The sequence below is a fragment of the Lutjanus erythropterus genome, chromosome 21 (genome assembly GCF_056507025.1).
Source record: "Lutjanus erythropterus isolate fLutEry1 chromosome 21, fLutEry1.hap2, whole genome shotgun sequence".
NCBI lineage: Eukaryota > Metazoa > Chordata > Actinopteri > Lutjaniformes > Lutjanidae > Lutjanus > Lutjanus erythropterus.
In genome coordinates, this window is record NC_139337.1 from 26,336,672 (window position 1) to 26,358,561 (window position 21,890).

Below are 21,890 nucleotides of genomic sequence, written 5' to 3' on the forward strand. Positions count from 1 at the left end.
TTTATTATCCACGATAGAGAACAACTGCGCTTGTAAAGGTGAAGGTGTGTGTCTGTGTATACTGTATATATAGCATGTTGGAGGCAGTGAGGGTAGCTATGTACTGCAGTTTGCTATTTTCTGCATGCAAGGTGGGACGGGTGGAATATCGACAGACCAAAGATTCAAGCTGAAACTTGTAACTACTTGCAATGCAGTGTTGGACAATGTCCTGAAAACCTGCCAGTTTACACTGATGCAACTAGATGAGACAGTTAATAGTTTTTATAGCAACGACTTCTGTTAGCACCTCACTTTTCAGGCTTTTTTTGTAGTTGAATATGATTTGTAGCATCATAAAATATGAATGAGGGCAGTGATAGTGAGATATTCGTTATACTTGCATTTCTGGTATTGGTGAAACGGCAAAAACATAAAATACAAGACGGTTAAGAATTTGGAGCCATCGCTGGCTTCTTCGTTGGAATACCCAGGGGGCTTATGCAAATTTATGCCATGAACTGGAGTCAGGAGATCTCCCCCCGATTTTGTCTATTTCCAGAGAAGTTCTGTGGTTTAAAAGAGTTGGTGTCATTTCAACCAGCTGACAGTTTATAGCTTACTTGATCAGCTGATTGGCTGTTGAAACGTGACATTGTTCTGAATGCGTGTTAACCGGGTAAGTCACAGGTGACGCCACTGAGCCGAGACGGGCCAGTTCAGACCTCTACAGCTTTTCTGTACAGCATTTTAAACAACTTTATCTCTACAAATCTTTGGTCTAAATCTGGGCTTTAAAGGGATAGTTCACCAAAAATCAAAAAGACATTTTTGTGGCATTTACCCCCATTATACTGTAGAGAAGGCAGACATCTCTTGTGGCTGATATCTCCAAAACTTGGCAACTCAAAAAATGATAATAATAATAATAATAATAATAATAATAATAATAATAATAATAAATAAAATACGGTGGAGTGAACTGCCCCTTTAAGGTGGCCTGTCTTGTATTATGTCCTAATTTTGTGGGGACTTACTGCACTTTCAATATCTCACTGTTTTGAGGATGCACCAAAAATAAAATGAACACTTGCTCCTCTCTCCATGGGAACCAAATCTCAAAAAAAATAATAACCCTAAGTTCCCTTCAGCCTCAGGAGCTGGTTCACTGGATCACAAAAAATGCATCAAAAATCAAGTATAAGCTTGTCAATTGTTGGCCTAGTTATCGTACCACAAGGAAATCTATTGTGTCCAAATGTCATCATGAATTTACTGTTGATCATCAGAACAGTAATGGTTATTTCTTACAGGAAACGCCCTGGGAATCTTTCTGCTTGTTAGAACAGAGTTGGATTGATTAAAAAACAACCAGCCTACAGTGTGCAATGCAGTTTCTTGCCAGTGAACGATCTTGTCCCAGTTATTAAAGGCACAGAGATTTAATGCAAACAGAGCATTACTTAAGTTACAGTCACAGCAGAACACGTTATGTAGGTATTTAAACGCTAATATAAATTGGTTCCTTATGGTATTTTGAACTCAGGATGACATAGTCGGATGTGTGATTACGTGACAGAGTGGCACCCTCCTGCAGGCAAAATGACGTATTCAAACCACCCATTGGCGTCTGAGTAGGGCAGCACAGAAACATACAGTCACTAGGTACGCTACGCGCACACACACAACTGAATACACCCCCCACCCACTCCCTGAAATGTCTCATATTTCCCCCAGTGTTGTACAGCCAGAGAAACCCAAGAACGTCGTCCTAATGGACTGTGACATAACGGAGAAATAAGAGTATTCCTGCAGCAATCTGCCTCAATTAGATTTCATAGTACAGTTCCAGACAATAAGTGGAACAACTGCTGCACATTAGGTGTCTCGGAACAGAGCACAGTTAAAGTACATGCAAAATGTCACGTCCCATCTTGTTTACGACCAGGAAATATTTGTGCTTCTGTGTGGTTTTACCCAGAAAGTGAATGTGTTCGTAATGAAACAAATGTGTCACAGTGGAACAGAGCCTTACATTTACTAATTATGGTGTCTAAAATGACACGTTTCCTCACAGTTTCACATCGTGGCCAACTTATCAGCTGACATAACCTAACAAGCTTGAACTTGACCTTGCATCCTCAGCTGTGTTGTCATTCGTGACTCATCGCCAGCCAATGGGAGCAGCTCTTGTGCGTCTCAGTGCCCCAGAACCTGCAGGGGTTAATCATATCGTCTTCCAGCACCATTTCCCACTGTGTCCACAAACACACCTCAGCTCTCACTTTTTACTCCTCTACATTTAGATCTAGATTAGATTTAGCACTTCCCAGTGTTCTGTGGTTAACACCAGTGAGGTGCTGTGAAGGGAGAATGTGAAAGCAATCTTTTCCTTCCTAAAGTTTAAAATTTGGAGGAATAGTTGGGATTTTTTTGGGGGAAATATGTTTATTGTCAAGAGTTAAAGAGAAAGTTAGGACTGTTTGAAGTGGGGTGTATGAGGTGCTCATTCATGGTCACTTTATCAGCTACAGGAGAACCAGCACTGCTGTGGACAGTCGGCAGCAAAACGTATTTTAGCCACCAAAAAAAAAAAAAAAAAAAGGGGCACGCTATATTTAGAATATTATCACCACTTTATCTTGAAGTCAGACAACCTTTTTCAGGAGAAAAGTGCCGTTATACAAGCCAGATGTTGCTCTTTCCAAAGCCAAAAGCAGTAATTTCACCTCACAAAACATGGGAATTACTCTTCTACTGCTTCCTTGTTTGTTTGTGTTGTTGCTTGACTTTGGTGAATCTGAACTAACCTTTAAAAACACCGGAGTCACACAGTTTTCTGTTCCCTGTTCTGAAAAGTAGAATTATTGATTTCGTCAAAGGAGTCTGGTGGCTTTGGAGAGAGGAACATATGGCTCATGTAACTTCAGTGTCCTCTCAGAAAAGGCTGTCTGATGGTGAGGTGAAGCAGTGAAAATACTCTAAACATTTGGTACGCTTGAAGTGATACTGATTTTTTTAGGGGGCTAAAATATGGTTTGTTGCTGACTCTGTCCACAGCACTTCATTGCTCAGCTTCCATGCTGATACTCCTCTCAGCTTCACCAAATGGGGGTGTGTCGACTACCATTTTTTTGCATGAAAAATACTGAAACAGTGAATGGTGAACTTTTTTTTTCCCCAATCGATTAATTGACTTATCATTGCTGCTCTACTGGAGTGAATCCAGTCTTTATGCTAAGCCAAGCTAATCATCTCCTGACTGTAGCTTCACATTTAACAGAAGAAGATCAAAGGTTGTATTGATCTTTTCATCTACCTCTCAGCCAAAAAACTAAGAAAAGCTTATTTCCCCAAATTCTTAACTATTTGTTTGAATATTTATGGATCTACATCTTCTGTTTAAAGCTAAGTCAGTCTGGATGTCTACAGCTGACATCCCCTGACAAATAAATTGTAATTGTACGTGTCAGACATCACTGACTGCCGCCGTCTTCCCAGAAACGGGATTGGAGGTATATAAACAAGTGATTAAATGAAATAGGCAGCTGCCAGTGTTGGCAGAAATGAGGTTTGCAGTGTCATGGGAGATGTCTTTGAGGTTTGAGCAGCGCAGCAGTAATCTGTACACAACTAACAAGCACATCAGATGTTTCGTATTAAGTTAAAGATTTGCATCGGTGCATTCATTGGCACTTGGAGGAATTTAATCATTCAGATCTTTTTTGCTCTAGTTCTTTTCGAGGGCAGCATGAAGGCACTGTTGGGTTCTCATGAAGTTAAATACCAGTGACAGTTGCATTTCATGAGATAAATTCAGAAATATTGTAATTTTATTTTGAAAAAAAAAGGTGTCACAGTTGATGCAGCGTTTGGTTTGACCTGCCTTCCTGCATCACCGCGGTCACAGATATGATTCATTACTGGTGATGTTTGTTCATCCAACGCGTCTCTTAATTTGTTTTTAGGGCTTGCCATCTCGCTGATATTGCGTATCAGACGCTATGACACAGTCGTGTCTGTGATGATGTAATGTTAGCCGACTGCACTGCGTATGTGTGTTTAAAAGGGAAGGTGTGTTCCAGCTTATCGCGACAGAAACACCTACATGCACCGTCTGACTGCGTCTCTGTCTGCATCACTTTGGTTTAGCCTCAAACACCCTTATCGCCGCCTTTTATTGCTGTCTATTAAATGTTTAGCTATCAGAGATGAATTAGACATTGTTTTAGCATGATTTAATTTACAGTATGATATTTCCTGGTGCAGACTTAAGCCAAAGTTGTGTAGCTGAAGTTGGATCCTGGTCATCCGGTTACTTTTGCTAAGCCTGTCAAGCTTTATCCTCTCATACGACACATTAGTTGCAATATTGGTGCAACAGTTACTTGAAATCCTGAGTAATCTTTGACACAATGGGTTTTTTATTATTTCAGACAGAGGTAGACAAAAGCAGGCTTATCATGTCCAGTCAGTGACTCTTGATTTTTCTTGCTAAAATGAGTCACTGGCAGATTTTTCGTTAGCTCCATGAGTTGGTTGTCTACGGCTGTTTATTTAACGCATTAAGCTGAGACTTTAAACCAACTTTAAGATGGGAATCTTGTCAAAGGGAGGCCTCAGTGTGCAGCTGATGGCAACATTCATGATAGAGGATAAAGTTACATGTTCCAGTCAGCATCCTCACCAGTTAGTGTACTTGCAAAGACATGGAAAGTGTCACAGCATGGCCGCTCTATATTTCCGAGTTTTTCCGAGTGAAACGGGATAGGCAGGCACGACATGACAACGGGTGGAATTTGATTTGAATATTGAAAAGCGGACGTGTCGTAACCTGACGTACCACCCTGATGCTGCTCTGTGCCGCTAAAAGTTTAAGATTGATTGATGGGTTGGTTGGAGTTGGTTGGTTGAAACCCGTGTCAGCACATGTCAGATTTTGGCACATATTGTTAAATAGGTGCAAAATATGACTTTGGATGTGATCTAAAAGAGTTAAAAAGTTATTTTTCACTTGTGTTTTTGGCTTTCAAAAGGTTATTTTAAAAAGACTCTTGCATGTCGCTTCAACACGCAGATTAATTCAAAGCTTGACAGGCCTGCTGTGTGTAGTTTCACCTGCAAAATGATTGAAAATGTCTAAGTAATGGACAATGTACAGTGAGCTGATCATTACTGCAAAATAAACACAGACCAACAGGGTGGTGCGGGGGTTTATTCTGAAGTAATGACCTGCTCATTGTGCATTATCCTGCTTATTACTGGTTACTTAGCAAAATAAATCAATAATATGACACAAAATATTGATTTTATGGATATAAAAATGATTTAATTGCTCCTCCAGAGTCTTGATCAAAGCTGTGTGATAATGCCGTTTAAGAAACATTCAATTTTAACCAAAAATTCTCCTTTCTCTCCTGTCTTTCTGTCCTTAGATGAACCATCCAGTCCCAGCATTGACCTGGACAGCGCACACATTCCTGCCTCTGCTGTGATATCTGGAGCGCCCATCATCACCACCATCCCGCCGAGCCCCACTTCTCCGTCCCCTCTCATTCGACGCCAGCTGTCACATGACCAAGGTATGTTCGGCTTAAAAGAGCAAATTACATGGCATGACAGCACAGGTCACGAGCAGTTGACAAATAATTCTTTGACCCTCTCTTATTAGATTCTCTCCGTCTCACAATTATTGAGTCAGATTCTGGTACGAAAACAGAGCGGTCCAAGTCGTACGATGAAGGCCTGGACAACTACCGGGAAGAAAGCAGAGGGTGAGTTAGACCCACGGCAGTGTTGCCACAAAGCTAAACAGCTCTCACTCAGCTCCTTCTGTATCATAATAATTTTTTTTCTTCTGTTTAGGAGGTCCTTAATACCTGGTCTGAAAAGTCTTAGGAAGGTGAGTCCAGTCCATCAATCATGACGTCACGTGCCACATGACGGGTTTGTCTGCATTTCCTGCTTAAAGGTTTATCAGCTCATTAGTTCACACCCAGAAGATAAAACTTCTACCAGTGAAATGTGGATATATTGTGGAAAATAGGGACGGCCGTAAGAGCAACATCAGGCTTTTGTGGTGAATAATTGATTCAGAGGGTGCAGTGGTGGTTTTATAGGCTTTTACTGCTTTGTTGGACTGATGAACCTGAGACTTGGCCAGTATTTTCACAGACATCACTCTCTCTCTCCGTAGCTCCATTTCTTTAATCCCTTTCTTTCCTCCCTCCCTACCACAGACCCGTTTCCCTGTTTTTTGCAGCAATTTTTGGATTGATACCATTTATTACACAGATTTGGTACACAGTTTAACCATTTTTGACCACTCGAGAATTAATAAAATTGTCAAAAACCCCTCTAGAAGCACACCAAGACTTTCATGACCACCAAAGAAAAAAATCATGCTGTGATTTGGTAACAAAAACTTTTGACATTTTGGAGACTTGAGCACTTCTGATCTGGAAGCTCCTCAGAAAGGAAAGGCATAAGTTTCATAACTTTTCAAAAATGAAATGGCCAGTCAAACATAATTTATGCAATTACAATACTATTTAGGGACCCAAGTATACATGAATATTCAAAAAGAAGAGGCAAAAATAACAAAAGAAGACCGGCAGAACCCATTTTCATTCAGATATAGACTTAGCCGAATTTTGGAACAAGCTAGCATAACATGGTTGAAACCAGTGGATATGTTAGGTTTTATCTTTAATTTTTAGCTTTAAAACTGAGCCTGCTGCAGCCTATGAAAGACAGTGATGTCTGCTGCAGACAGGAGCCTCCCTGTGGGTTTAAAGAACTCAAAGAAGTTTCCTAAACTTTGCGTTATTTTCTTTTCTGTCTCAGGCCGTGGACAGGTCGTCTGAAGACTCAGGGTCCAGGAGGGATTCTTCATCGGACGTCTTCTGTGACGCCACCAAGGAGGGTTTGCTGCATTTCAAGCAGCTGAACACAGACAAGGGCAAGGTGTGGGCCGACTTTACGTAATGTAGACATCACATCATATAAGTCACACACTGACACAGAAAGCGGAGTGTGCATCTTCAGCCGTGACATGACCCACTGTGTGACTTGGTTTGTAAACAGTAGCGGGTCTGCCCTTGTTTCCAGAGTATATCTTTGTCTGACTTTGTTATGCTGTTCTATATGTCTCACCTGTTCGACCAGTTTGAACACACAGCTGCTTTTGACCTCCTTGTATGAGGTCTCATTGTCTCCCATTTTGTCCTGAAGGCAGTGATTATCTGTTATAATGCCAACAACAGGAACATTTACAGAAAGATTACTTTTTAATCCTTTCCATTTTGCTTGCTATCCATTTAAAACTAGCCTCTTTCTCATGACCTATTTCTGCAGCGTGTCGGAGGAGGTATGCGCCCGTGGAAACAGATGTACGCTGTGCTGAGAGGCAACTACCTCTGCCTGTACAAGGACAAAAAGGAGGGGCACGCTCATGCCAACTGCCAAGCGGTGGACGAGCCCCTGCCAATCAGCATCAAGGCCTGTCTGATCGACATCTCGTACAGCGACACAAAGCGTAAGAACGTGCTGCGGCTGACCACGTCGGACTGCGAGTACCTGTTCCAGGCTGAGGACCGAGAGGACATGCTGGCCTGGATCAGAGTCATACAGGAGAACAGCAACCTGGATGAGGAGGTGAGAGTCAAACATGAAGACACCGGGCCTCAGGCAAAAACCACTCGTACGAGCAGATTGATTCCTAAATAGCAATGTCAGTCAAAATTATTGCAATGTGACTTTTTTTACCATATCTTGCCGCCTCAGATGACTCATTTGTCAGCATGTTTTTATATTTTATGATTTTAATGGCATGCTTTATGTCACAGGGCTTAAAGTTCACAGGCAACATGCCTGATTTCAGACACAGAGCAGTTTTAAAACAGAATTATATGGCTTTGTTAATTTTCCACCTGTGAAGATTTGGCAAATTAGTCTGCTGATGTATGAGGAAGCAATGGCTCTTTTTTAAAACGTCATACGACTATATAACAAAATAACGCCATATAAAACTGGTCCCTTTGTTGTTCGCTTTCCTCTGCAACTCTACGTCGATGTGTCGAAGCCCAGTAAACAAAAACAGAAACTGAACAGAACAGCACTGCACAGCAGTTTTATGGGGGTTGATTGTAGTAATAAGAGCTCAAGTGATCGATCGGCTTCTCAAATATTTACACGTTTACTTTGTCTTATATGACAATGGTATTGGACTGTTTGGTGGACAAAACAAGACATTTTGATAATGCTGCGTTCACATGGATTTAGGCACCTTCTAGATGGCATGGTAACGCAAACGAAGACAGAGAAGCAGGGGAACAATTCCATCGCAGAGGATGGCAAAAAGTTAAAATATAAAGTATAAACTTTGGACAGCAAGGCCTCATCCACTAAAATGGTATCTGTTTTGCTGCCTGCTGTCTGCCTGAATCCATGTGAATGCAGAATTTTGATCTGCATTTTTTTCTTCTGACATTTTATAGACCTAAAGATAATCAATTAACCATGTATGTAAATGGCATCGATCGCTAATAAAAATAATTGTTAGCTGCAGCCATACAAGTCATCAAATCTCACAAATGTGCGCCGCCTCATGAACAGATGAGTCTCATCGCGTTAAAATGAGCGAGAGTTTGGTGAATCCGACGAGGAACATTCAATGAATGAGCTTTTAATGAGAATATGTATATTTAACATTTTTTATATATACTCACTCAACTGTGTCCCGAAGTAGGCAGGTCTCCACCCTTTAGAAATTTAAGCCTGTCTTTCCCCTCTTTTTAGGACTTAACCACACTGTCCATACTATGACATACCAAAGGTCTTACCTGTGTCACCTGATAGCAGCAGGTTATATAAAGACCCGTCATGTCCTGTCAAGAGGGGGTGAAGGAGACTGTTGCACCTGATGCCCTAACCATCACCTATTGTGTCCCTGTCCTTCCTTCCTTTTTGTTTCTTTTTTTAGAACGCGGTCTTCACCAGCCATGACCTCATCAGCAGGAAGATCAAGGAGTACAACACCTTGATGAGGTAAGGGAAGAGGGGGGAGGGGACGAAGAGGAGGGGAGGTCTTTGCACCTGGGAGAACTTCACACACAGTTAGGTCTGACTGGAAAGCTCATTTTGTCCTTTTTTTACGTCCGCGTCTCCTGCAGCCCAACAGGTAGCAAGACGGAGCCATCGCCCAAACCGTCACGCCAGTCGCTGAGCATCAGACACACGCTGCTGGGAGGTAAAGAGACCAAAGCAACAAGTCCGCACTCACCCAAACCTGAGCAGGAGAGGAAGAACATGCACAAAGGTAGGAAAAGGAACAACTCACATGTAATCGAAGTTTGGTTTTTCATCATTTTGTCCTTTGCAAGGAAAACCAACCAGTTTTATTATATTTTAAACAAGTGATGTGGTAAATGTTTGATACTAATGCATTCTCATTGTGCATGCAGATGACACCAGCCCTCCTAAGGACAAAGGGACATGGAGGAAGGGCATCCCGGGGCTGATGAGGAAACCTTTCGAGAAGAAGCCGTCTCCTGGCGTCACGTTTGGAGTGAGGCTGGACGACTGTCCTCCTGCACAAAACAACAAGGTCTGTGCTGCTTTCGTTTGTCATGAAACACTAGAAAGAATTAATACATTTATGTTAAAAATTAGAAAATCCTTTTTTTTTTGTTTTTTTTTCATCTATATTAAGTATTTCAGGGTTTTTATGTAAGTTATTGTTCTGCATGTCCTTGATTTTGTTCATTTGTGTTTGCTCTTTTCTTCTCATAGTAATAGCATACTGCATGTTCAGCAATGTTGGATAGCATCACTAAAAGTAACTCCTGCAATTAAAAAGTAACTTGTCTGAGGGTGCTGGACAGGTGGCACCCGTGCAGGATTTGGGCAGAGGCATATTACATAGACGCCTCTATAAAAACAATAAAACATGGGCTTGTAAAGGCTACAGAAGGCTACATCATGTTTCAACATGCAAATATTGAACCAGTTAACTAGGTCAATGCTTGGGCTTACATGCGTGCTATAAAAGTGCACAGGCTTCGGAAATCATGCAGGCTCAACCTGCCAGTTTTCTCTCTGGTTTATTATTTTGAACTGAAGTAGTGATTGTTACACAGGGGAAGAAGTAGTCTGAAGTGTTACGGGGCTAAAAAGCCTCTCAGCAGGTGCACTGGATGTTTCGTTGCTGTTGTTTTTACATGTAAATACTTTTGGGGCCTTTATTTGACAGTACAGATGATAGACAGGAAAAGAGAAAGAGACAGAAGACACGCACCTGCAGTTTATGAGACTCACACTCTTAACAAGTGAGCTACCAGGGTGCACCAGGCACAGCAGATGTTGGAGTATTTACTCAAAGAAAGATTTGAAAATCTGCCGTATGTCCGTCCTCTGTCTCCTCCGGTGACAAGGTGCAGGCAGTGGAAATTTAAAAGCTTTTGAAAATCTAACCTAATAACTGATTACTTGCAAAACTAATGCATTGCATTTCAGAAAGTAATCTGAGTAGTCCACTGCTTTGTAGCGTTTTACCTCAAACACTGATGTCCAACGAGCTAAACACTGTCTCCCTTTCTCTGTCTTCTAGTTTGTGCCTCTGATTGTGGAGGTGTGTTGTAAGCTGGTGGAGGAGAGGGGACTGGAGTACACAGGCATCTACAGAGTCCCAGGAAACAATGCCGCCATCTCCAACATGCAGGAGGAGCTCAATAACAAGGGCATGAACGACATCGATATCCAGGACGATGTGAGTCACTTAATCGATCCGTGTTGCTTTAATTAAACTCTCCATGGAGTCTCACATTCTACACTGCTGTCCTTCATGTGTCTGGGACAAATAAAAATCCATGAAAGACTAAAATATTTTCAAAGCTGCAGCTTTATTTAGACCTGTGAGCACAGAACATTAAGTTTATCAATCTTAAGCATTATATATGTTCTGTATTCTATAGATAAAGTGATTTTTGGTGTCCAGAGCAGCATTCAGTGAATGTCAAAATATTTCTAGATTGTCGTGAGCCTAAAATCATCATGCATGTTGAATAAAACTCAATAACCGATCAAATGTTAATCTCGTGCGTTACAGAAATGGAGGGACCTCAATGTGATCAGCAGTTTACTGAAGTCCTTCTTCCGTAAACTTCCTGAGCCACTGTTCACTAACGGTGGGTTGATTTTTCTAATGTAGTGCACGCCATCTAGTGGCTAAAAGTAAGAACTACAACCCAGGAGAACATTGGCCTTGTTTGACGTCCTGCTTCTGTCTAATTTTTCAGATAAGTACGCAGATTTTATAGAGGCCAACAGAACAGAGGACCCAGTGGAGAGACTCAAGGAGCTCAAGAGGCTGGTGAGTTACTGTGACAATTCATTTCATCCTCTTTTGTAATGTTGAAAGTACTTATTTATTTACTTATTTGTTTCTTTTTGTTGTCTTTTCTCAACCCATTCTGTGCACACCATGTGTTGGAGCACTGCAGCCTTATAAAATGCAGCATAAAATAACAAAAAATTTCAATATAACCATAAACTTTCAAGTATTTACATGTGATTGTGGCTGTTTTTAATAACCCCAGTGATGCAAAACAGGGAGAAAAAAAGCAAAAGCTATAATTCCAAGTTCATCCATATACATACAAATATCTGTATCGCTATTGCCCATCTTTGAACTGATGGACTAACAAGTTTTAGCCTGTTCCTGGTTATTTTTTGATGGCTGCATTAAGTAGTCTGGTTCCCTGGTGATTTACCAAGAATAATGTTCTTGGGTCATAACTACTATAACTTTTTTTTGGTCTTCTTTTTCGGTAGGTGAACATCTGCATCTTCAGCTGTTGTATAATGTCTCTGCTTCCTCTGTTTCCTTACAGCTTCATGAGTTGCCAGATCATCATTACGAGACTCTCAAGTTCCTTTCAGCTCATCTCAAAACTGTGGCTGAAAACTCTGAGAAAAATAAGGTGTGTAGCTTAGAAATGTCTTAATTTAGACTCACTTTTATAACAGAGAATCGCACAGAAACACACAATAAAATAAAAACTTTGTTTCCTTGTTTGTTAGATGGAACCCAGGAACCTGGCCATCGTGTTCGGTCCGACTCTGGTGCGAACCACCGAGGACAACATGACCCACATGGTGACACACATGCCAGACCAGTACAGGATAGTGGAGACACTCATTCAGAACGTGAGCATCGGATCTTTAACGGATAGTAAAGATATTAAACCAGATTTTATGTGTAAAAACTCAAATTTTATTGCTTTTTTCTTTTCTTCTAGTATGACTGGTTTTTCACTGAAGAGGGAAACGGAGATCCAGTGGTGGGTACAGGCTTCACGGCCATTAAATTATTTTTCTTCTGGCTCTGTCCTCTCCAGCTCAGTTCAACTGTTGAGTCTGATTTCTGTCTATATTTTTGTTTTCTCCTCTTTATGTCTGGCTAAATTATTTATTTATCATATCATCTTGTTTACTTATTTATTATATCTGCTTTTTGCTTCTGTTTCTGTTATTGCATCACACCCTCTTGCTGCTGTCACACTGAAAATTTCCCCTTTGTGGGATTAATAATAATTAAATCTTATTTATATAGCACTCATCACAGCAAAGCTACAAAGGGCTTCACATAGCAAGCAAAACAAAATAAAGCATAGCATAAAAAACATAAAAACACAGCGACAAAGGGATAAAAAATCCGAAACAAACCCACAAACCCATGGAAAACTAGAATAAAGAATAAAAACTAGAAGCAGATGGCATGATGAAAGTATGGATAAATCTAAGCTTCAAACAAAGACTAATAAATAGTTGTTTGGTTTTGTGTGCAAAAATTTAAAATAAAACCGAAATGGAACTGATTGTACCTCCGTATTTTGTTTTTTCCCCATTACAGATACAAAAAAGATTTAAAAAAAAGTTATGATGCACTGTGTTTTAGCTTTTAGGACTACAAACATCTCTGTGAATCTAGTCCTAACTGTGTCCCATGTGGTCTTTCCAGACCGTGTCCCAGGAGGAGAGCGCGGTGGAGTCTCAGCCCGTCCCGAACATCGACCACCTGCTCACCAACATCGGCCGCACGGGCACGTCGCAGGGTGAAGTATCAGGTAACACTTTGGCTGACCAACTCTTTGGTGGGTTAACCTTTCTCTATCCTTTCTCTGCTGTGGTCCAACAGGGACCGGTGTGTGTGTGTGTGTGTGTGTGTGTGTGTGTGTGTGTGTGTGTGTGTGTGAACAGATTAATAAATGTCAATGGTAACGCTGCTTCTTCCTGTAGACCAAGCTTCCCCTTTGCTTCTTTGGCTGTTGCCATTAGATAGAAATGTCTATGGCTAACTCTGAGTCCAAACGCCTGTGTGGGTTTCAGTGGGCAATTTATCTGCATCACTTAAAACGATGCAATAAATTGTTCTCGCTTCCTCATTTGCTTTCAGAGATTTATCCCCTCCTCCTCGGTACTTGTTAGTCTTTTAAACACTTGACTTTGGGTTTTTTTTTTTTGGAGTGTGGTTGTATGAGGTTCTTATCCACAGTCGGTGTATTAACTAGAATAGATGGCGGTTGGTACGACTCCAGTCTGAAGACGAAGCAGGAGAACTGGTGTAAGAAAATTAAGCAATGCACTGTTGTAGACAGGGTCAGCAGCACCAATATCAGTTTAAGTGTACATTATATTTAGAATATTTTCACTGCTTTATCAGCAAGTAAAAAAATATCCCCATGGTAAGTCATAATTATGAGATTAAAAGTTGAAATTGTGAGATAAAAAGTAAATTTATTATATACACTATTACTAACTTTTCATCTCATAATTTTAACTTCAACTTTATTTATCATAATAATTATCTTTTATCTCATCATTATGACTTTTTAACTAATAATTCATACTTTTTATGGCATAACTTTGACTTTTATTTCATAAATGTATCTTTTTTTTCTGTCATAATTTTAACTTCTTATCTCATAATTTTAACTTTTTATTCCATAATCTTGATTTTTTATTATAATTATTAGTTTTTTATCTGATAATTATGACTTTTTAACTGATGATTTAGACTTTTTATCTTATATTTATGACTTGCCATTTGGATATTATTTTCTTTTACTGGTGGAAATTAGCTTCCATTGTCTGGTGACTTTGGAGAGAACGATATTTGGTTTATACAACATCAGAAAAGTCTCTCTGACGGCAAGATAAACCAGTGAAAATATTGTAAATATAGCTTCCTACACTCGCACTCCTGCTTCTTCTCAAACTGGGGACATGTTGTCCACCATACGCTGACTATGGATAAGTGCCTCATACAACCCCACTTCAAATAATCCGAACTGTCCCTTTAATAGAATTAGATGTCCTTCTCCTTTTTTAATCCTTGTGCCCGTTAATACCTGGTTTTTGGTCAAACTCCACACCGGGCTGTGTGTCCTCCCCCTCCTCTCTCCTGCCTACTGTTGCACTAACACGGCATGTTCTTTCCCACGTCAGAAATAGATGTTTTTACAGTGAAAGGCGACCTCTGATTCCTCTGTCTCTAGTGAGGCTCTGTCGGGTGTCCTAAAGGCTTTCCCAGCATTCACACATACTGATCTTGACACAGGCCAAGTGGGAGGAGTCTATCACACCATGATGACACTGATGGACTCTATAATGTCCGTGATGGACAGCTGGAACTGTAGGAAGAAGGAGGATTGTTGCCCCCAGTGTAGCTGCCTAGTCTGCAGGAACCCGCAGTTCTTTTAAGCCAAAGAGAAAAGAAAAGCATTAAAGAAAGAAACCGCGAGGAAAAGGGGAAGCGAAGCGGCTACACGGTACTGTGCAGTGTCCGGTGTTGTAGGTTTTCTATCAGAGTTTACCTGACACAGGCCGGTGCTACTGTCTGAAAGGCTCTCCGCTGTCTCTCCTCACTGTCTCGCAAGCTTGCCAACAGGAGAGATAGCATGGTATGGTTTCTACGTCACCAGTCAGTGTGCAACCTGCATATCGTGCCATCATGTGTATTGTAAGGGGTGTATAGGGGGGCTTGGCTATGTCACACAAACAGACAAAGACAAATTTTAGCTAGAAACGATGAAAGGATGACATACAGGAAGTAGATGTGATTACAGAGCAGGTGAGGACTGATTATAGGTTTTCCTTGCCGACACTCTCTTTCTCATGTAGTGTCCTCTCTTCTCATATAGCTAGCCCCTCTGTGACCCCCCTGTCACTTCTCTTTTTATTTATTTTTTTCTTCCATAGCCGTCTCTCTGTCATCACCGTGTCTCTGTTGTCATGGCAGCTCACGTCACCTCACGTCGCTTCATCAGTTCGACTAAAAATCGGGAAATGAAGAATTTCACGTAGTCTGTCTGTGAGGTTGGGTTTGGTATTAATCAAAGTGTGTCTGTAGCAGACGGATACATTATTTTGTTCACTTACTGTTTAATCTTTGGCCATTTAGTTCCTGACCTAAATCAAAAATTTGACAATTTGAGACCATTTTCTTTGCACTGCTTGCAGGGCACAAAATTAGCACCAGCCAAATATGCAAGTAACTAATAGATGCTAACATATGATGAATATAAAGAGTAAAATAAATGGTGTTGATCTACACTTTTTCAAAGCAGTTCAAAGTTTCAAAGTAAAACATGGAACAAAGTGTTTTATAAAACGATCCTCAGCCTTATTTATTTGTGTTTTCAGATGTTTTTACGACAGGGTTCACGTCTGCATCCCTGGAAATCTTTCTTAACTTTTCAACATCAACCGCCATCTGTGTGTTGCATGGCACATGATCTGCCTCACTGTTCTGCTGCTGTTAAATGTTGTCGTGTCCATTGCTAAGGTTGCACTCAGAATCACTCAGAAACTGGAGGAAAGATTAGAGGTGTCTGTACTCGACTTGGACTCCATGTTCGGGTGCGTGTCAGACATGGAGAAAGAACATCACATGCCATGTAGATGTGGACCTGAGTGTAACGTAGAGCTCATCTGTCCCTGTGTGTGAAGCATGGCCTGTTGTCTGCTCACGTCTGTGCTTCATCAGTCTCGTCTCTTCTGTGTTTTTCACTCTGATCCTCCTCATCATACACAGTTCTCTTCTCCTTATTTTCTCCCCCAAGTCATTTTCCCATGTTGCACCTCCTTGATGTGTTCGTATGTGTCGTAAAATCATCTAATCTGTGCTTCTCTTCTCTCTTTCACCCGCAGATTCACCAACTAGTGACTCAGCTAAATCAAAGGTGAGTGTGCGTGCACAGCGTTAACCCTCTCAGGCCTCTGGTAGTGTAGGATGACAGGAGGTAGGTGACGAGCGGGAGAGATCGCCTCCACCTCCAGTCAAAGATCAGCATCAAATAGAGTTATCACAGCTGATACTTCAAGAGTTACTTACACCGAAGTCATGAAAAAAGAAAACATTTTCTTACTCGGCTCTTGTGGCATCAAGCCATGCAGATAATCTCTGTTATACAGGGTGATAGATGTTCTTTGTTCAACTAAACCCTTTGGTATTATAAACATACAAAAGACACCATTCCTTAAAAAAGATGCCTTTAATCAAACTAAAAGACAAGTGTTTCAATGCGTCTATCTCAGCTGAGACTTTTGAATATTAGCTGTTAATTACTACAGAAGTTTTGGAGCCCAAAAAAATGGTCCACAGTCCACAGATTGCAACGAAAATCATATTAAAATCATGCAATGAAATTGCTGTTATTGGGTAATTTTCTCTGCGTAACCTCACAGACCTCCCTGTGAATCCCTGTCATCCAGAAGTCTCTGGGACAAAATGTTTCTGTTGAACTTTTTAAATCTGATTAAGTTTGAGTACCACAAATTATACTGCCTTCAAAGTAGTCAAGTTTGTTTAAAAAACACATTTAAACACAGATTAAACTGACTAAAGTGTTGTAGAAAACAATCACAAAAAGAAACATACCAGCGACAACAATACACAACAAAAAAAGGACTGAATTAGAGTTATTGACATCAGACATGAAAACAGATTAAAATATTAGTGGGCCAAAAAGACAGATGAATTAAACATGTCTTCAGCCCAGGTTTAAGAAATGAATGCTGCAAAAAGCATCAGGGTAGAAGAAGTAATTTCAGAGAGACTATTTGCATGGGTAGAATCCACAAAGGCTGAGTATAAAACATGTTTTTTTGGAATTAGGTGAACGGACCCTTTAAGTTTATGCAATGAATCGTCTGTCAGTTCAGACCAGACGAAGCAGACTGTACATCCAGTGAGCCTCGGCCTCTTTTCATAAGATTCCTGCTTCATGACACATTGATTATAAAAGGGATGGTTCGTGTCTTTTTTAAGTGGAATTATATGAAGTAGGTCCATAGTCAGTGTCTTACCTACACTAGATGGCGGGCCAATATCAGTTGAGGTGTACGCTATATTTTGAATATTTTCGCAGCTTTACCTTGCCGTCTGATGCCTTTTCCAAGGGAAAACGGCATAAATATTGCTTTCTTCAAACCAACCAAACTTCATAGGTGGAAAACACTAATTTTACCTCACAGAACACTGGAGATGCTGATCTAACGCTGCCTCATGTGGTTAGTTTCTTTGTGTTATTGTGTCTTTGGTGCTGTAAATGGTTACTTCAGATTCACCAAAGTCACACAATGATGCAAACAAACAAAATGATGAAGGCAGCTGTAGACCAGCAAGTCCCGTGCTCTGAGAGGTAAAATGACTGATTTTGTGAATGGAGTTTGGTTGGTTTGAAAAGGGCGATATTTGGCTTATTTAATGGCGGTACTCCTCTCTGCTTATCCAAACTGGGGGCGAGTTGAGTACCGTTTAATGTAGGTAATACTCTGACTGTGGATAAGTACATCATACAATCCCACTTCAGCTGATTTGAACTATCCATTTAATACTTGTGGCTGAGAAGCTCAGGATTTTTGTCGTTGCTTCTTTTAAGATAGGTAACATATTCAGGTTGTGTCATCATCAGCAGGAGCGGGTGCTTTTCATCACTGCACTGCTGTCATGTGGCTGCTTTCCTTCAGCTGCTTTTAAGCCGGTCGTCATGCTGCTGCTTGTCCTGCTTCTGCTTTAAGGCCGGCATGGAAACGATGTGCTCCCTGTTAATGACGTCTTTTAATGTTCCTCCTCTCTCTGTCTGTCACTTCTCTGGTTTGTTGCGCTTCACGGGAGCAGGTGGAGTACAGGTTTAAGTTTTCAGGCAGGGGGTGAAGGGTTTGTCTGTCTCTTTGTGTGCTCTGTCTTTGTGTTTCTCAGAATTAGAAAGGCTCATTTTGGTTTTCTCCATTCTTCTCCGTGTCCTGCAGGGTTCCTGGGGCTCAGGGAAGGACCAGTGCAGCAGAGAGCTGCTGGTCTCCTCCATCTTTGCTGCAGCCAGTCGCAAAAGAAAGAAGTCAAAGGAGAAGCCGCAGCCTAGCAGTTCAGATGATGATCTGGACGCTGTGTTCCCCAAGAAGGAGATCCCTGGCCAGAAGCCGAACCACCACGGCCTCCAGACTGAGGCGCAGAGCGAGACTCGTCCCAGCCCCAACGCAAAACCCAACACAAAGCAGCCAGCGCGAGCAGAGGAACGGAAAGAAAACGGGAGAAATGTGGAGCTCACGCCTAAAGCCAAGAGAGAGCACAGGAACTCGTTATTCTTGAAGGACAAGACTCCGCCCAGACACCCTTCACCTTGCCCGTCCCCGTCCCCAAATATCTATCAAACCGCTCCTCAGGGGAAGTCCTCCCTGTCCGATCCTCCGTCCCAGCTCGATGAAAACACCTCCGACCTCGGCACCATGAGCTCTGGAGCGTCTGTGCCGCGCTCAAGGCCGAAAAAGTGGAGCGCAGGAACATCCGTTGATCCTGCAGGAGTGTGTGTTGGACTCGGAGCAGGTCTGGGGGCGTCTGCCGGTGCAGAGGTGAGCTCCATCACATCGGACTACTCCACCACTTCATCCATCACGTTCCTGACCGGAGCGGAGTCCAGCGCGCTCAGCCCGGAGCTGCAGGGCGGGGAGGAGGCAGACGACGAACGCAGTGAGCTCATCAGCGAGGGACGACCCATGGAGACAGACAGTGAAAGTGACTTCCCGGTGTTTGCTCCAGGTGGCGGCAGCAGCCAGTCTACGCCCTGCCCGGAGCAGAGTCTGGAAAAGACTGAACCGAGAGGAGGTGGAGCAGCCGAGGGGAGCACCACCCCGAAAATGGAAGCACGGCGTCTTTTCCCGTCGCACAGGATGATTGAGTGTGACACCCTCTCCAGACGGTGGTCGCTGAGACAGAAAACAGACAGCGAATCATCAGTGGAGGGCGTAGCCGGGAGTGGAGAGCGTAGCGAGGGGAGGGCGGAGTCTTCGACGCGTCTCTCTCGAGTCCTGGAGGTGATGAAGAAAGGGCGGTCCACGAGCAGCCTCAGCTCGTCGTCACGCAGCGAGTCGGAGCGTCAGGAACCGGCGTGGCACCTTAAGATCACAGAGCGGCTCAAGTTCAGGTTACGAACATCTGCTGACGACATGTTCACGCAGAAGAACCGAACACCAGATGCTCGTGGGAAGAAGAAGAACATCCGCCGCAGGCACACCATGGGCGGGCAGAGAGACTTTGCAGAGCTGGCGGTCATCAACGACTGGAGGGAACAGGGCGGCGTGGACCAGGCGGCTGAGCTGTCCGCACTGGACCGCCTCAAACCCAGATGCTCCTCTCAGGACTTCTCCATCCGGGACTGGATCGCCAGAGAGCGGTGCAGAGGCTCGGATTCGAGCGTTGAGGTCGCGCCAAAAGCCGTCCCCGAGGACGATCATCCAGACGCCAATCTGGAAAGGCCGCCTCCTTCTGCATCCCCAGGCGCACAGCCGTTGTCAGGGGAGCATGTGAACGGCAGCGGGCTGCAAGGCAAAAACAAAGGCAGCCTCGCAGCGGACGCTCACCCTCATAAACTGTCTGGAGCACAAGTTGTCCGCTCACGGTTCTACCAGTATCTGTGAAACGGCAAGAGGGGTCTTGTCTAGTGTGTTTGTATGGATTAAAGGGACAGTCCGGATTATTTGAAGTGGGGTTTTATGAGGTACTTATCCATAGTCAGTTTATTACCTACAGTAGATGGTGGTTAACACGTCTTCAGCTTGGAGAAGCAGCAGAAGTGCCGGCAAGAATATTTTCACCACTTTATTTTGTTGTCAGGCAGCCTATCACTCTCTCTAAACCAACCAAACTCCGTAGGTGAAATCAGTAATTTTACCTGCCACAACACAGGAGTTGCTGATCTACCGCTGCCTCAGTCTGATAGTTAGTTTGTGGTATTGTGCAATTTCAGTGTTTTTAAAACTTAGTTCTGATTCATCAAAGTCACAGAATAACATAAAGAAGCTCACTGATAGAGGCAACAGTAGACCAGTAACTCCAGTGTTCTGTGAGGTAAAATTACTGATTTTATCAATGGAGTTTGGCTGGTGTAGAGAGAGAGATAAATAACGGTGGTTTCCCATTAAAAAATGCTGTCTGACAGCAAGGAAAAGTGGTGGAAATATTCGAAATATAGTGTACACTTGAACAGGGGGTTCTAAGGGGTCCCCGGGAAAAATGGAAATAATTTATTTTCACTGTAAGTTCATCAATAAATAACAAAATAACAGAATGCATGACTGTTTGGTCATGGGTTTGATGCACCGGTCCAGATTTAAGCATAACTACGACCAGATAAAACAAAACAGAATTATTGCCCAAAGCACGGCAGCTGATTTACAACGGAAACTCTAACCATCTACTGTATTTGATACACTGACTATGGATAAATACCTCATAAAACCCCACATTAAATAATCCAAACTATCCCTTCAAAACAAAACAGAGAATGAATGCGTAAAAGTACGAATGTGGGTATTTTAGCTAAGGTTACTGCACAATATTTTTTCTACAAAGTATACTTTATGTATCTACTGTACATACTGTGTATAGGCTTACTGGAATAATGCTGAAGAGATGTTTATGTGTGTAATTCCACTGATTCGTTGGCCATACTGGAACAGACATGGACAAAACTCGGACTTTCGAACCCTGCTCATGCGAGAATGTGACTTTGCTGTTGAAATGTGGCGTTCAAGGACAGAAAAGGACTCTGTGGATTGTTTTACAGCACTAAAAGGGTGAAGAAGCGTCTTTTTAAAGGAATCACGGTTCAGTTCTTCCTATTATAAGCGGTATGAAGAATGTATTACTCTCTTTGGACTAACACTAGTTGCTTGTGACAATATTGTCATGTTCGAAACAACATGTATGTGTTTTTTTTTGCCTGTACTTGAAGTATGTGGATGTAACTGAGGGCTGCTTTCTGAGCTGGGTGCTGTGGGGAAGTGTGTTTTTTTTCACAGCGCAGTCACACAACAGCCAGATATTAGCTTGAAGGAACTGGAGGATTATTATTATAGTTTTATCAAATAAAAGACTGAAGAAAACAGTAATGAAATGCTGATACTATAGTATGTAATGCTTGGTACAGTAGTTTTTATTTCCAAACTTTGTCCAGTTATAGTCCAAAAAGTAAGTTTTTACATATTGTTTTTATCTCAAAAAGAAAAAAAGTGCCTCTTTTTTGTTCTCTTTTTTTAAACTGTTTCTACCAACAGTTGTCAAAAGACGAGAAGACATTTTAAAAACATTTGTAGGAGAATAACCTCACAGGCATTCCAGAGATTTTTGTTTTGTGGTCTTTCCTGTTTTTAGTTAAACTCACAGAGCATTCAAACTTATGTCAGTGTCTATGTTTCATTATGGTTTTACTTCTTTTTTCCCCCCTCTGTATTTTTCAAGTGCGGTCAAATGCATGGGCGCTTAAAACCTGGGAGAAAGAAAAAAACCCCAACAGACTTATCGTTAAAACTGCATGAGACAATGTTTTCTGAACAGTGAACATCTCGCCTGT

The 21,890-nt window shown here is 42.0% G+C and overlaps 1 protein-coding gene across 6 annotated transcripts in view; it reads left to right on the top strand.

Moving 5' to 3' along the window:
* The window catches only part of arhgap21a (Rho GTPase activating protein 21a), a 114,925-nt gene extending 94,769 nt beyond the window's left edge, over nt 1–20,156 (top strand). For 5 of the 6 annotated variants that reach the window (XM_084746739.1, XM_084746740.1, XM_084746736.1 and 2 more), the window contains 17 exons: nt 5,415–5,561; nt 5,651–5,753; nt 5,845–5,881; nt 6,826–6,945; nt 7,336–7,635; nt 8,963–9,027; nt 9,153–9,298; nt 9,444–9,586; nt 10,589–10,747; nt 11,087–11,165; nt 11,277–11,350; nt 11,871–11,960; nt 12,061–12,186; nt 12,279–12,320; nt 13,001–13,106; nt 16,192–16,223; nt 18,295–20,156. In XM_084746739.1, the coding sequence (XP_084602865.1) occupies nt 5,415–5,561; nt 5,651–5,753; nt 5,845–5,881; nt 6,826–6,945; nt 7,336–7,635; nt 8,963–9,027; nt 9,153–9,298; nt 9,444–9,586; nt 10,589–10,747; nt 11,087–11,165; nt 11,277–11,350; nt 11,871–11,960; nt 12,061–12,186; nt 12,279–12,320; nt 13,001–13,106; nt 16,192–16,223; nt 18,295–19,956 (3,431 nt within the window). In that variant the 3' untranslated portion in view covers nt 19,957–20,156. The remainder of the gene's footprint in view (nt 1–5,414; nt 5,562–5,650; nt 5,754–5,844; nt 5,882–6,825; nt 6,946–7,335; nt 7,636–8,962; nt 9,028–9,152; nt 9,299–9,443; nt 9,587–10,588; nt 10,748–11,086; nt 11,166–11,276; nt 11,351–11,870; nt 11,961–12,060; nt 12,187–12,278; nt 12,321–13,000; nt 13,107–16,191; nt 16,224–18,294) is intronic. The other variant, XM_084746738.1, reaches the window with a different exon arrangement.
* Nucleotides 20,157–21,890: the final 1,734 nt, after the last annotated feature.